The following is a 15,871-nucleotide window of genomic DNA, read 5'->3' as shown; positions in this document are numbered from 1 at the left end:
CACACACACACACACACACACACACACACACACACACACACATATGGGGGCAAATGGCTGAATGGACAGCGCTCTATTCTCGTGGACCTAGGGACCGGGGTTCGATCCCCTCAGCTGGCGGAAAAACAAATGGGCAGAGTTTCCTTCACCCTAATGCTCGTCACCTAGCAGTAAATAGATACCTGGGAGTTAGACAGCTTTATGGGCTGCTTCCTGTGTGTGTGTGTGTGGGTGGGTGTGTGTGTGTGTGTGTGTGTGTGTGTGTGTGTGTGTGTGTGTGTGTGTGTGTGTGTGTGTGTGTGTGTGTGTGTATGTGTGTATGCTGTTCTGTAGGGACAGAAACATGGAGAGCTAAATTAACAGACGTGGCGACAAGAAACTCTCTATGCCAACAGGTCTCAAGGGGCCCACCAGAATGAGAGGGAATGATGAACCAGCCAGACTTGATCTGGTATTCACCCTGAATGAGTCAGACATGAGGGAAGTCAAATCAGAACCCCCCCCCCCCCCATCCCCCCATAGGCACGAGTGGCCACAGTGTCCTAACATTTGAGTATCTGGTGGAAGTAGAATTAATCTAGTTTAGAAAAGGATCGAAAAGCCAACAGCTGGCTTAGAAAATTCCTAATAGGAATACCTTGGGAGACAGCTCAGAGGAGAGGCTGTACAAGGCATGATGGACTACATCACCCAGAAGTGTCAGCAGGCGGAACACAGGTTTATCCCGGAAAAAAACAGAAAAGCAAAAGAGGAATCCGTGGTTCAACCAGGCATGTAATGAAGCAAGGGGCACGGAGACACTATAGAAATAACACGACACCAGAGAGAGAGATACCAGAGAGCCAGAAATGAGTACCTTAGAGTGAGGAGAGAAGCAGAGAGGCAGTTTGAAAATAACTTAACAAAGTAGAGACCTAACCAAAACTGCCATACAGCCAGCGGGGCACAGGTGCCCGGAACACGCCGGGGTGCCACTCAGGCACCTCTGCAAGGTGGTGCCTCACTTTCCCCCGTCCCCTGGAATGGGGGAAAGTGAGAGGATGAGGGGAAAGTAAGAGAGGGTGAGGGGAAAGTGAGAGAGGGTGAGGGGAAAGTGATAGAGGGTGAGGGGAAAGTGATAGAGGGTGAGGGGAAAGTAAGAGAGGGTGAGGGGAAAGTAAGAGAGGGTGAGGGGAAAGTGAGAGAGGGTGAGGGGAAAGTGAGAGAGGGTGAGGGGAAAGTGAGAGAGGGTGAGGGGAAAGTTCCTGGTGGCGGTGATTGGTGGTTCCTGGTGGTGGTGATTGGTGGTTCCTGGTGGTGGTGATTGGTGGTTCCTGGTGGTGGTGGTTGGTGGTCCCTGGTGGTGGTGATTGGTGGTCCCTGGTGGTGGTGATTGGTGGTCCCTGGTGGTGGTGGTTGGTGGTTGCTGGTTGTGGTGATTGGTGGTCCCTGGTGGTGGTGGTTGGTAGTCCCTGGTGGTGGTGATTGGTGGTCCCTGGTGGTGGTGGTCCCTGGTGGTGGTGGTTGGTAGTCCCTGGTGGTGGTGATTGGTGGTCCCTGGTGGAGGTGGTCCCTGGTGGTGGTGGTTGGTGGTCCCTGGTGGTGGTGGTTGGTGGTTGCTGGTGGTGGTGGTTGGTGGTCCCTGGTGGTGGTGGTTGGTAGTCCCTGGTGGTGGTGATTGGTGGTCCCTGGTGGTGGTGGTGGTCCCTGGTGGTGGTGGTTGGTGGTCCCTGGTGGTGGTGGTTGGTGGTCCCTGGTGGTGGTGGTCCCTGGTGGTGGTGGTCCCTGGTGGTGGTGGTTGGTGGTCCCTGGTGGTGGTGGTTGGTGGTTGCTGGTGGTGGTGGTTGGTGGTCCCTGGTGGTGGTGGTTGGTAGTCCCTGGTGGTGGTGATTGGTGGTCCCTGGTGGTGGTGGTCCCTGGTGGTGGTGGTTGGTGGTCCCTGATGGTGGTGATTGGTGGTCCCTGGTGGTGGTGGTGGTTGGTGGTCCCTGGTGGTGGTGATTGGTGGTCCCTGATGGTGGTGGTTGGTGGTCTCTGGTGGTGGTGATTGGTGGTCCCTGGTGATGGTGGTTGGTGGTCCCTGGTGGTGGTGATTGGTGGTCCCTGGTGGTGGTGGTCCCTGGTGGTGGTGGTTGGTGGTCCCTGGTGGTGGTGATTGGTGGTCCCTGGTGGTGGTGATTGGTGGTTCCTGGTGGTGGTGGTTCCTGGTGGTGGTGGTTGGTGGTCCCTGATGGTGGTGGTTGGTGGTCCCTGTTGGTGGTGGTTGGTGGTCCCTGGTGGTGGTGGTTGGTGGTCCCTGGTGGTGGTGGTCCCTGATGGTGGTGGTTGGTGGTCCCTGGTGGTGGTGGTGATTGGTGGTTCCTGGTGGTGGTGGTTGGTGGTCCCTGGTGGTGGTGGTTGGTGGTCCCTGGTGGTGGTGGTCCCTGATGGTGGTGATTGGTGGTCCCTGGTGGTGGTGGTTGGTGGTCCCTGGTGGTGGTGGTCCCTGATGGTAGTTGTTGGTGGTCCCTGGTGGTGGTGATTGGTGGTTCCTGGTGGTGGTGGTTGGTGGTCCCTGGTGGTGGTGGTTGGTGGTCCCTGGTGGTGGTGGTTGGTGGTCCCTGGTGGTGGTGGTTGGTGGTCCCTGGTGGTGGTGGTTGGTGGTCCCTGGTAGTTTTTGGTCCCTGGTGGTGGTGGTTGGTGGTCCCTGGTGGTGGTGGTTGGTGGTCCCTGGTGGTGGTGGTTGGTGGTCCCTGGTGGTGGTGATTGGTGGTCCCTGGTGGTGGTGATTGGTGGTTCCTGGTGGTGGTGATTGGTGGTTCCTGGTGGTGGTGGTTGGTGGTTCCTGGTGGTGGTGATTGGTGGTCCCTGGTGGTGGTGATTGGTGGTCCCTGGTGGTGGTGGTTGGTGGTTGCTGGTTGTGGTGATTGGTGGTCCCTGGTGGTGGTGGTTGGTAGTCCCTGGTGGTGGTGATTGGTGGTCCCTGGTGGTGGTGGTTGGTAGTCCCTGGTGGTGGTGATTGGTGGTCCCTGGTGGAGGTGGTCCCTGGTGGTGGTGGTTGGTGGTCCCTGGTGGTGGTGGTTGGTGGTTGCTGGTGGTGGTGGTTGGTGGTCCCTGGTGGTGGTGGTTGGTAGTCCCTGGTGGTGGTGATTGGTGGTCCCTGGTGGTGGTGGTGGTCCCTGGTGGTGGTGGTTGGTGGTCCCTGGTGGTGGTGGTTGGTGGTCCCTGGTGGTGGTGGTCCCTGGTGGTGGTGGTCCCTGGTGGTGGTGGTTGGTGGTCCCTTGTGGTGGTGGTTGGTGGTTGCTGGTGGTGGTGGTTGGTGGTCCCTGGTGGTGGTGGTTGGTAGTCCCTGGTGGTGGTGATTGGTGGTCCCTGGTGGTGGTGGTCCCTGGTGGTGGTGGTTGGTGGTCCCTGATGGTGGTGATTGGTGGTCCCTGGTGGTGGTGGTTGGTGGTCCCTGGTGGTGGTGATTGGTGGTCCCTGATGGTGGTGGTTGGTGGTCTCTGGTGGTGGTGATTGGTGGTCCCTGGTGATGGTGGTTGGTGGTCCCTGGTGGTGGTGATTGGTGGTCCCTGGTGGTGGTGGTCCCTGGTGGTGGTGGTTGATGGTCCCTGGTGGTGGTGATTGGTGGTCCCTAGTGGTGGTGATTGGTGGTTCCTGGTGGTGGTGGTTCCTGGTGGTGGTGGTTGGTGGTCCCTGGTGGTGGTGATTGGTGGTCCCTGGTGGTCGTGGTTGGTGGTCCCTGGTGGTGGTGGTTGGTGGTCCCTGGTGGTGGTGGTCCCTAATGGTGGTGGTTGGTGGTCCCTGTTGGTGGTGGTTGGTGGTCCCTGGTGGTGGTGGTTGGTGGTCCCTGGTGGTGGTGGTCCCTGATGGTGGTGGTTGGTGGTCCCTGGTGGTGGTGGTGATTGGTGGTTCCTGGTGGTGGTGGTTGGTGGTCCCTGGTGGTGGTGGTTGGTGGTCCCTGGTGGTGGTGGTCCCTGATGGTGGTGATTGGTGGTCCCTGGTGGTGGTGGTTGGTGGTCCCTGGTGGTGGTGGTCCCTGATGGTGGTTGTTGGGGGTCCCTGGTGGTGGTGATTGGTGGTTCCTGGTGGTGGTGGTTGGTGGTCCCTGGTGGTGGTGGTTGGTGGTCCCTGGTGGTGGTGGTTGGTGGTCCCTGGTGGTGGTGGTTGGTGGTCCCTGGTGGTGGTGGTTGGTGGTCCCTGGTAGTTGGTGGTCCCTGGTGGTGGTGGTTGGTGGTCCCTGGTGGTGGTGGTTGGTGGTCCCTGGTGGTGGTGGTTGGTGGTCCCTGGTGGTGGTGATTGGTGGTCCCTGGTGGTGGTGATTGGTGGTTCCTGTTGGTGGTGATTGGTGGTTCCTGGTGGTGGTGGTTGGTGGTTCCTGGTGGTGGTGGTTGGTGGTCCCTGGTGGTGGTGGTTGGTGGTCCCTGGTGGTGGTGGTTGGTGGTCCCTGGTGGTGGTGGTTGGTGGTCCCTGGTGGTGGTGGTTGGTGGTCCCTGGTGGTGGTGGTTGGTGATCCCTGGTGGTGGTGGTTGGTGGTCCCTGGTGGCGACTGGAGGTCCCTGGTGGTTGGTGGTCCCTGGTGGTGGCTGGTAGTCCCTGGTGGCGACTGGAGGTCCCTGGTAGTGGTTGGTGGTCCCTGGTGGTGGCTGGTGGTCCCTGGTGGTGGCTGGTGGTCCCTTGTGGTCCCTGGTGGTGGCTGATGGTCCCTGGTGGTGGCTGATGGTCCCTGGTGGTGGCTGGTGGTCCCTGGTGGTGGCTGGTGGTCCCTTGTGGTCCCTGGTGGTGGCTGATGGTCCCTGGTGGTGGCTGATGGTCCCTGGTGGTGGCTGGTGGTCCCTGGTGATGGCTGGAGGTCCCTGGAGATATGGTATACTGGTGTTGAAGATGTTGGGATGGGGCAGAATCCACAGCTATGCAAGGGATATCCATAACACTTTTTTTTAATTGTTGATATCACTCATGAGGCTCAATATAATTCCTTTTGACTTGGCCCATCATTTCTTAGACTGTCTTTCCCCTCCAGATCTTCCCGTTATACATGACCCAAACATTGTCTTACCCCTCATGACCCCTCTTCTGCGGTCTACTCCTCTTTCTCTGACTTGTGGTATTGTTTCTTATACAGGCGATGAGTCACAATAACGTGGCTAAAGTATGTTGACCAGACCACACACTAGAAGGTGAAGGGACGATGACGTTTCGGTCCGTCCTGGACCATTGTCAAGTCGATTGTGGAACGATGTGCTCCCCATACTCACACAATCGGCTTGAGAATGGTCCAGGACGGACCGAAACGTCGTCGTCTCTTCACCTTCTAGTGTGTGGTCTGGTCAACGTATTGTTTCGTGTGTTGTGTAACCATATAGTCAACCACCAGGACACAATGGTGTCTCTCCCCTAATGGTTGTTCATGTTCGTAGTTCTCCATGTTCTCCTCAGCCAGACTAAAGAGTAGATGAACAGATCCACAAGGGCCGTGCTGTCGGACGTAGGTTCGAATCCTCGTCACGGCCCTTGTGGATTTGTTCATTTGATGCATCACACTATTGTGATTTCTGTGTGTAATAAAGAGTAAATTCTGTGGCACTAAGAATATCTCCTCCCTATTCTCTTTTTTGACAATGACAAAATGTCATTGTTAACATGTTGTTTTAAGAACTTCCTTTCCATACTTTGCACAAGTATTTCACTAGTTTACTCCCCACGTTTCTACAGCACGAAATGGTTTTCTTGATTCTGCCCGAAACGCTTTGCGTAATAGTGGCTTTAGGCATTGTATGTACTAGCTCTTATCTATAAAGCCAACAAACTTTGTAAAATCTCTTTATGTATGTACCTTTGCCTAAATAAAAAATTATTATTATTATTATTAATTATTATTATTATAATTATTATTATTATTATTATTCCCAGTCTATCTCTTAGTGATCTAAGGTTCCCCATGATCAGTAGTTATGCTGTCATGCTGCTAACCTCTGTAGCTCGTCTATGTATGTAAGGGAGCCGGTCGGCTGAGCGGACAGCACGCTGGACCTGTGATCCTGTGGTCCCGGGTTCGATCCTGGGCTCCGGCGAGAAACAATGGGCAGAGTTTCCTTCACCCTATGCTCCTGTTACCTAGCAGTAAATAGGTACCTGGGTTTTAGTCAGATGTCACGGGCTGCTTCCTGGGGGTGGAGGCCTGGTCGAGGACCGGGCCGCGGGGACACTAAGCCCCGAAATCATCTCAAGATAAGATGTATTTGTTGGAGGGCACAATGGGCTGTGGTCTTTTGTTGCTTGCTGCGGGGGGGGGGGGGGTGTATGTTACCAGGATCACTATCTGTCACATATAGTGACAGTGATGGTGTCACAGTTAGTGACTGATAGTGGCACTGTCACATATAGTGACAGTGGTAGTGTCACAGTTAGTGACTGATAGTGGCACTGTCACATATAGTGACAGTGATGGTGACACAGTGACACCATGATTCACCTACTGGCACAGTTAGTGATACTGGCTGTGAGTCACCGTCACTTTTCTCGCAAGGAGTGCAACTGCTTCTCCCTCTCAATGTTTCTTATTGACTTAGAATCTCCCTGTATGTAAAAGAACTCAACTACGGGCTCGCCATAGCCCGTGCTACTTGGATGTTTTAGTTCCAGGTAGCGAATCTTTTAACAACAACAAATCCCTGTATGTGTGTTCACAATGTGTACCTGCAGGGTCTAGCGGTTAGCTCTTGGTCTGTCTAACCGTCGATTGTCTAATGTACTGATTACCGACCTATTTTTCTTTTTCAAATTACTACATGTATCACTTTCTCTTTTACACATAAACACACACATTCCCAGGATGCAGCCTGCATAGGTGCTTATTTACTGCTAAGTGAACAGAGGCATCAGGTGAAACTCTGCGCAATTGTTTGTCTCGGCCGGAAATCGAACCCGGGGCCGCGTATTGCGAATCCGTGTGTACTCACCTATTTCTGCTTGCGGGGGTTGAGCTCTGGCTCTTTGGTCCCGCCTCTCAACTGTCAATCAACTGGTGTACAGATTCCTGAGCCTATTGGGCTCTATCATATCTAAATTTGAAACTGTGTATGGAGTCAGCCTCCACCACATCACTGCCTAATGCATTCCATCTCTTAACTACTCTGACACTTAAAAAGTTCTTTCTAATGGCCCTGTGGCTCATTTGGGTACTCAGTTTCCACCTGTGACCCCTTGTTCGCGTACCACCAATGTTTAATAGTTTATCCTTGTCTACCCTGTCAATTCCCCTGAGAATTTTGTAGGTAGTGATCATGTCTCCCCTTACTCTTCTGTCTTCCAATGTCGTAAGGGGCATTTCCAGCAGCCTTTTCTCGTAACTCATGCCTCTTAGTTCTGGGACTAGTCTAGTAGCATACCTTTGGACTTTTTTCAGCTTCGTCTTGTGCTTGACAAGATACGGGCTCCATGCTGGGGCCGCATACTCCAGGATAGATCTTACATATGTGGTGTACAAGATTCTGAATAATTACTTACACAGGTTCCTGAAGGCAGTTCTGATGTTAGCCAGCCTCGCATATGCCGCAGATGTTATTCTTTTTATGTGGGCTTCAGGAGACAGGTTTAGTGTGATATCAACTCCTAGATCTTTCTCTCTGTCTGTTTCATTAAGTACTTCATCTCCTATTCTGTATCCTGTGTCTGGCATCCTGTTTCCACTGCCTAGTTTCATTACTAGGAAGTAATGTTCATTACTAGTTCATTACTAGTTTCAATTCATGTGTGTGTGTGTGTGTGCGTGTGTGTGTGTGTGTGTGTGTGTGTGTGTGTGTGTGTGTGTGTGTGTGTGTGTGTGTGTGTGTGTGTGTGTGTGTGTGTGTGTGTGTGTGTGTGTGTGTGTGTGTACGTGTGTGTGTGTGTGTGTGTGTGTGTGTGTGTGTGTGTGTGTACGTGTGTGTGTGTGTGTGTGTGTGTGTATGTGTGTGTGTGTGTGTGTGTGTGTGTGTGTGTGTGTGTGTGTGTGTGTGTGTGTGTGTGTGTGTGTGTGTGTGTGTGTGTGTGTGTGTGTGTGTACTCACCTAGTTGTGTCTGCAGGATCGAGCATTGACTCTTGGATCCCGCCTTTCGAGCATCGGTTGTTTACAGCAATGACTCCTGTCCCATTTCCCTATCATACCTGGTTTTAAAATTATGAATAGTATTTGCTTCCACAACCTGTTCCTGAAGTGCATTCCATTTCCCCACTACTCTCACGCTAAAAGAAAACTTCCTAACATCTCTGTGACTCATCTGAGTTTCAAGCTTCCATCCATGTCCTCTCGTTCTGTTACTATTCCGTGTGAACATTTCGTCTATGTCCACTCTGTCAATCCCTCTGAGTATCTTATACGTTCCTATCATGTCCCCCCTCTCCCTTCTTCTTTCTAGTGTCGTAAGGCACAGTTCCCTCAGGCGCTCCTCATACCCCATCCCTCGTAGCTCTGGGACGAGTCTCGTTGCAAACCTCTGAACCTTTTCCAGTTTCATTATATGCTTCTTCAGATGGGGACTCCATGATGAGGCGGCATACTCTAAGACTGGCCTCACGTAGGCAGTGTAAAGCGCCCTAAATGCCTCCTTACTTAGGTTTCTGAATGATGTTCTAACTTTTGCCAGTGTAGAGTACGCTGCTGTCGTTATCCTATTAATATGTGCCTCAGGAGATAGATTAGGTGTTACGTTCACCCCCAGGTCTCTTTCACGCGTCGTTACAGGTAGGCTGTTCCCCTTCATTGTGTACTGTCTCTTTGGTCTCCTATCTCCTAGTCCCATTTCCATAACTTTACATTTGCTCGTGTTGAATTCTAGTAGCCATTTCTCTGACCATCTCTGCAATCTGTTTAGGTCCTCTTGGAGGATCCTGCAATCCTCATCTGTCACAACTCTTCTCATCAACTTTGCATCATCCGCAAACATCGACATGTAGGACTCTACGCCTGTAAACATGTCGTTAACATATACAAGAAATAGAATTGGTCCCAACACCGATCCTTGTGGTACTCCACTTGTTACTGTTCGCCAGTCCGACTTCTCGCCCCTTACCGTAACTCTTTGGCTCCTTCCTGTTAGGTAGTTCCTTATCCATGCTAGGATCTTTCCCCCCACCCCCGCCTGCCTCTCGAGCTTGAACAGCAGTCTCATGTGCGGTACTGTATCAAAGGCTTTTTGGCAGTCCAGAAATATGCAGTCTGCCCAACCATCTCTGTCCTGTCTTATCCTCGTTATTTTATCATAGAATTCCAGAAGGTTTGTTAGGCACGATTTCCCTGTCCAGAACCCATGTTGATGTTTGTTCACAAACCAAATGTTCTCCAGGTGTGCAACCAGTCGTAGCCTAATTATTCTTTCCAGTATTTTACAGGGGATGCTTATCAGTGATACAGGTCTATAGTTAAGTGCCTCCTCCCTATCACCTTTCTTGAAGATCGGCACGACATTTGCCTTCTTCCAGCAACTGGGCAATTCTCCTGACATAAGTGACTCATTAAAGATCATTGCCAGAGGCACGCTGAGGGCCTGTGCTGCTTCTTTTAGTATCCACGGTGATACTTTGTCTGGTCCAACTGCTTTAGTTGCATCTAGAGTTGTCAACTGTTTCATTACCTCCTCTGCTGTCACCTCTATATCTGATAGTCTTTCATCTAGGGTAACCCCTTCCAACAATGGGAGCTGCTCAGGCTCGGTAGTGAACACTCCATGGAAACTGGCATTCAGTGCCTCGCAGATTTCCTTGTCACTTTCAGTATATGCCCCCTCTGTCTTCCTTAGTCTTGTCACTTGGTCGTTCACCGACATTTTTCTTCTTATATGACTGTGTAGTAACTTAGGTTGTTTTTTCGCTTTGATTGCAATATCATTCTCATAGTCCCTTTCCGATGTTCGTCTTATGTTAATGTAATCGTTCCTAGCTCTGTTGTATCTGCTTCTGTTGTCCTCTGTTCTTTGTCTTCTGTACTTCCTCCACTCCCGCCTGCTGGCCATTTTTGCTTCCTGACACTGTCTTTTAAACCATGGGTTATTATATTCCTTCTTATTTTTTCCCTTTACCGTTGGTATAAATCTCTCTTCGGCCTCCTGGCATTTCTGTATGACTAGGTCCATCATATCTTGGACTGTTTTTCCTCTAATTTCTTCCTCCCACTGCACTTCACCCAGATAGTCCCTTATCCTCATATAGTCCCCTTTCCTGTAGTCAGCTCTCCTTTCCCAGATCTCTTGTCCCATGGTCATAAGTTTGAATTCCATCATGTAGTCAAAGACTAGGACACAATGGTCACTGGCCCCTAGAGGTATTTCATGCTCTAAATTCTCGATATCTTCTACGTTCTGGGTAAAAATCAGGTCTAATAGGCTCGGTGCATCTCCTCCTCTTTCCCTTGTGTCTTCCTTCACATGTTGTGTCAGGAAATTCCTGTCTATAACAACTACTAATTTTGCTCCTCACGTTTCTTCCCCTCCATGGGGATTCCTTGATTCCCAATTTATCTCTCTATGATTTAGGTCCCCCATGATCAGCAGCTTCGCTCTCATTCTGTGGGCTAGTGTTGCTGCCTTCTGCAGTTCATCTATACATGCTTTGTTGTTGTCATCATACTCCTGCCTGGGTCTTCTACTGTTTGGTGGGGGATTGTAGATTACCAAGATCACAATCTTCCTCCCATCTACTGTCAGAGTTCCATGTATGAAGCTTGTGCACTCATTGGTAACTCGATTTCGAAGGTCTTCAAACTTCCATTTCCGCTTTATTAGGAGTGCTACTCCCCCTCCCTGTCTCTGTGTCCTCTCTTTTCGTATCACCTGGTACCCTTCAGGAAAGATTGCATCTGAGATCATGTCATTAATTTTAGTTTCCACAATTGCAACTATATCAGGATCTGCTTCACTCACTCTTTCTTTTATCTCTTCTGCTTTATTAGATACCCCATCAGCATTGGTGTACCAAACCTTGAGATTCTTCATGGAAACTCTTGTACCAGAGTTCTCCCTTTCTCTGGGGGTCTGGGGGGATCTGGGGGAAGTCTGGGGGGTGACTGGGGGCAGGGGGGATCTGGGGGATCTGGGGGGGTGTCTGGGGGATGACTGGGGGCGTGGAGGGTCAGGGGGGATGTCCGGGGGGATCCGGGGGGTGTCTGGGGGTGTATGGGGGGTGAAAGAGTTCAGGAGGGGTGCTTGGGGGGCTACTGGGGGCTGGGCTTCTAGGAAGGTAGGTAGGAGGGTCTGGGGTAGGGCCTGGGTAGGTAGGTCTGGAGTAGGAAGGGCATACTGGGTCTGAAGATTAGGGAGGGCATAGAGGGGTTGGGAGATAGCGTAAGGTTGGGAGTCAGATAGAGGTTGAGAGGTTGGGAGGGGGAAGGATAGAGGGGGTGGGGGGAACCTCCCACCCCCCTCGCAAGGGTGGGGGGTCACATGGAAGGAGAGGGGATGAGGAGGGGCGAGGGCTGGGTAGGCTTTGGGTGTTGAGGGGATGAGGGCTGGGTGGGTTCTTGGGGTTGAGGGGATGAGGGCTGGGTGGGTTTTGGGGGTTGAGGGGATGAGGGCTGGGTGGGTTTTGGGGGTTGAGGGGATGAGGGCTGGATGGGTTTTGGGGGTTGAGGGGATGAGGGCTGGGTGGGTTTTGGGGGTTGAGGGGATGAGGGCTGGACGGGTTTTGGGGGTTGAGGTGATGAGGGGGTCCTTGGAATGTGGGATGAATTTGACTCCAGTGGGATCAGAGGGGTCAAGGGATATGTTGGGGAGATAAGCAGGGGCAGCTGATTTGGGGAAGGGGTGACCTGAGAAGCAAGTGTGAGCTGGTTAGCATGGGGTGGATTAGCACTGGGGTGTGTAGCTACTCTCAAATGGGAAGAGTTGTATTGTTGTTTGCTTGCTCTGTGGGCAATCTGTTCCTCCTTCGTCATGAATTTGTCAATATATACGTTGTAGTAATTTTCGCTACCTCTGAGTAGGTGTTTGTTATGCAGTATGTAATCCACTGCCTCTTCGTTAGTGAACTGTACCAGGACAGGTCGTTTCCTGTTATAGTTGTATGGTCCAATGCGTCGTTGAACTTGCATCTCATTCCCTGCCATCTTGGCTCTCATGTCTCTCAAGATCCCCTGTAGCTCCAAATCCTCAATCTCCATCCTTTCCTGCCTCGATGGTGCCCTGACTTCAAGTAATCCATGGATTATGATTGTCCTCTTTCTCAGTTCAGGGTCATGCTGGTGACCCTCTCCCTGGCTGACCCCCACCCCTCCTACACCCGCTACTCCACCTACTACTACTCCCCCTTCCCCTGCCAAGCTTCCCTTATTCCTGCCAAATTCATTAGTAAGCCTAGATATTTATCCTTGCCATTCTACCCTGCTCTTCGTGATTTCCTCTTGAATATAATCCATAAACTCTTGTTTGAGTCTTTGAACCTCGCCCTGTATCTTATTAAAGACTTCACTTTTAATCCCCTGAATTAATCCCTTGGTGTGTGTGTGTGTGTGTGCGTGTGTGTGTGTGTGTGTGTGTGTGTGTGTGTGTGTGTGTGTGTGTGTGTGTGTGTGTGTGTGTGCGTGTGTGTGTGTGTGTGTGTGTGTGTGTGTGTGTGTGTGTGTGTGTGTGTGTGTGTGTGTGTGTGTGTGTGTGTGTGTGTGTGTGTGTGTGTGTGTGTGTGTGTGTGTGTGTGTGTGTGTGTGTGTGCGTGTGTGTGTGTGTATAAATCATGACATTACCATATTTCATTGGGATGAAAAAACACGGAACACTGGGCACAACAATGACGTGTGAGAATATATCTATCAGTCAACATTGTGGGCGCCACGCTGTCTGTGTGGTGCTGCCTGGCCACCCACACGCTGGCCACCCACACGCTGGCCACCCACACGCTGGGCACCCACACGCTGGCCACCCACACGCTGGCCACCCACACGCTGGCCACCCACACGCTGGCCACCCACACGCTGGCCACCCACACGCTGGGCACCCACACGCTGGCCACCCACACGCTGGCCACCCACACGCTGGCCACCCACACGCTGGCCACCCACACGCTGGCCACCCACACGCTGGCCACCCACACGCTGGCCACCCACACGCTGGCCAACCACACGCTGGCCACCCACACGCTGGCCACCCACACGCTGGCCACCCACACGCTGGCCACCCACACGCTGGCCACCCACACGCTGGCCAACCACACGCTGGCCACCAACACGCTGGCCACCAACACGCTGACCACCCACACGCTGGGCACCCACACGCTGGCCACCAACACGCTGGGCACCCACACGCTGGCCACCCACACGCTGGCCACCAACACGCTGGCCACCCACACGCTGGCCACCCACACGCTGGCCACCAACACGCTGGCCACCCACACGCTGGCCACCCACACGCTGGCCACCCACCATATAACCTGTAACCCAGATTAAATTGGAGATGTGAAGTCCGTAGAGTAGGAAGTTCATGTTGTGGGAAAATCCTAGTAGGCTTTATTCTTTTTCTTTTTATGAATATTCAAATTTTACTTTATTTTATTTTTTGTTACTTGAAAATTATATTATTGTATTATTTGATTATTTTTTAGTTAAGCTTCAATATTGAATTATTGTTCTTAGTTATTTAGTGGAGTGTATATTATAATTGAGCCTGCCAGAACACACACTATGGGAGGGACAAATGCAACTTGTACCACCTTGTGATGAACATGGTGCAAGCTGTATTGGTTTACCTTATTGTTACAAATTATTAATTATTACACATATGGTGGTGTAATCTACTATTCTTATAGCTAATTTAATTATGATCACTACTCTACCTACAGTATAAAATAAAAAAGGCCATAGCTGAGTGGCTGTAATGGCCCAGTTAGGCTATATGTTCCACTTCAGATTAGGCTGTGGCCCTGTGCCTCAGAGTGCATAAAATGGCGCCCTGGGCAGCTGGCGTCTTCGTGTACAACAGAGTAAATATCACGGTTATATTGGGGGCCAACTGTCTGCTTCAGTAACTTCCCTCACAATTACCTGTTTGGGATGTTTAACATTAGTAAAAGCACATTAACATATTAAGGTACAGGTATGATATGAAATAAGAAGGAAGTATAATGCTAAGTACGTACTTGTTTGGGATATAACTCCCACAGTATAACCGCCTAACCTATTTAAGGATGAAATGACCAAATTTATTCAATAAATACTTGGTAAGACGGATACTCAGGTATTGTTGTGGTTGTTGAGAGGCTGTTGTGGTTGTTGAGAGGCTGTTGTGGTTGTTGAGAGGCTGTTGTGGTTGTTGAGAGGCTGTTGTGGTTGTTGAGAGGCTGTTGTGGTTGTTGAGAGGCTGTTGTGGTTGTTGAGAGGCTGTTGTGGTTGTTGAGAGGCTGTTGTGGTTGTTGAGAGGCTGTTGTGGTTGTTGAGAGGCTGTTGTGGTTGTTGAGAGGCTGTTGTGGTTGTTGAGAGGCTGTTGTGGTTGTTGAGAGGCTGTTGTGGTTGTTGAGAGGCTGTTGTGGTTGTTGAGAGGCTGTTGTGGTTGTTGAGAGGCTGTTGTGGTTGTTGAGAGGCTGTTGTGGTTGTTGAGAGCCTGTTGTGGTTGTTGAGAGCCTGTTGTGGTTGTTGAGAGCCTGTTGTGGTTGTTGAGAGCCTGTTGTGGTTGTTGAGAGCCTGTTGTGGTTATTGAGAGCCTGTTGTGGTTGTTGAGAGCCTGTTGTGGTTGTTGAGAGGCTGTTGTGGTTGTTGAGAGGCTGTTGTGGTTGTTGAGAGGCTGTTGTGGTTGTTGAGAGGCTGTTGTGGTTGTTGAGAGGCTGTTGTGGTTGTTGAGAGGCTGTTGTGGTTGTTGAGAGGCTGTTGTGGTTGTTGAGAGGCTGTTGTGGTTGTTGAGAGGCTGTTGTGGTTGTTGAGAGGCTGTTGTGGTTGTTGAGAGGCTGTTGTGGTTGTTGAGAGGCTGTTGTGGTTGTTGAGAGCCTGTTGTGGTTGTTGAGAGGCTGTTGTGGTTGTTGAGATGCTGTTGTGGTTGTTGAGATGCTGTTGTGGTTGTTGAGAGGCTGTTGTGGTTGTTGAGAGGCTGTTGTGGTTGTTGAGAGGCTGTTGTGGTTGTTGAGATGCTGTTGTGGTTGTTGAGATGCTGTTGTGGTTGTTGAGAGGCTGTTGTGGTTGTTGAGAGGCTGTTGTGGTTGTTGAGAGGCTGTTGTGGTTGTTGAGAGGCTGTTGTGGTTGTTGAGAGGCTGTTGTGGTTGTTGAGATGCTGTTGTGGTTGTTGAGAGGCTGTTGTGGTTGTTGAGAGGCTGTTGTGGTTGTTGAGAGGCTGTTGTGGTTGTTGAGAGGCTGTTGTGGTTGTTGAGAGGCTGTTGTGGTTGTTGAGAGGCTGTTGTGGTTGTTGAGAGGCTGTTGTGGTTGTTGAGAGGCTGTTGTGGTTGTTGAGAGCCTGTTGTGGTTGTTGAGAGGCTGTTGTGGTTGTTGAGAGGCTGTTGTGGTTGTTGAGAGGCTGTTGTGGTTGTTGAGAGGCTGTTGTGGTTGTTGAGAGGCTGTTGTGGTTGTTGAGAGGCTGTTGTGGTTGTTGAGAGGCTGTTGTGGTTGTTGAGAGGCTGTTGTGGTTGTTGAGAGGCTGTTGTGGTTGTTGAGAGGCTGTTGTGGTTGTTGAGAGGCTGTTGTGGTTGTTGAGAGGCTGTTGTGGTTGTTGAGAGGCTGTTGTGGTTGTTGAGAGGCTGTTGTGGTTGTTGAGAGCCTGTTGTGGTTGTTGAGAGGCTGTTGTGGTTGTTGAGAGCCTGTTGTGGTTGTTGAGAGGCTGTTGTGGTTGTTGAGAGCCTGTTGTGGTTGTTGAGAGGCTGTTGTGGTTGTTGAGAGGCTGTTGTGGTTGTTGAGAGGCTGTTGTGGTTGTTGAGAGCCTGTTGTGGTTGTTGAGAGGCTGTTGTGGTTGTTGAGAGCCTGTTGTGGTT

The 15,871-nt window shown here is 51.2% G+C and overlaps 1 protein-coding gene across 1 annotated transcript; it reads left to right on the top strand.

The window, feature by feature from the left end:
* The first annotated feature begins 676 nt into the window (after positions 1 to 676).
* On the top strand, positions 677 to 13,370 carry LOC138363187 (protein SON-like). The gene is made up of 2 exons (XM_069322180.1): positions 677 to 770; positions 12,742 to 13,370. Exons 1-2 carry the CDS (start codon positions 677 to 679, stop codon positions 13,368 to 13,370), a joined length of 723 nt encoding a protein of 240 aa, XP_069178281.1.
* The last annotated feature ends 2,501 nt before the right edge of the window (positions 13,371 to 15,871 follow it).

Source organism: Procambarus clarkii, chromosome 10, assembly GCF_040958095.1.
Source record: "Procambarus clarkii isolate CNS0578487 chromosome 10, FALCON_Pclarkii_2.0, whole genome shotgun sequence".
Classification (NCBI taxonomy): domain Eukaryota; kingdom Metazoa; phylum Arthropoda; class Malacostraca; order Decapoda; family Cambaridae; genus Procambarus; species Procambarus clarkii.
This window is presented reverse-complemented; position numbering and strand designations above follow the sequence as displayed.

What these genes read in the sequence shown, in the direction of transcription:
- LOC138363187 (XM_069322180.1), top strand. Translation starts at nt 677, where the DNA reads ATGGACTACATCACCCAGAAGTGTCAGCAGGCGGAACACAGGTTTATC. An exon ending in GGAATCCGTGGTTCAACCAG is followed by an intron (nt 771 to 12,741) that starts GCATGTAATGAA and finishes TATATCTATCAG; the next exon opens with TCAACATTGTGGGCGCCACG.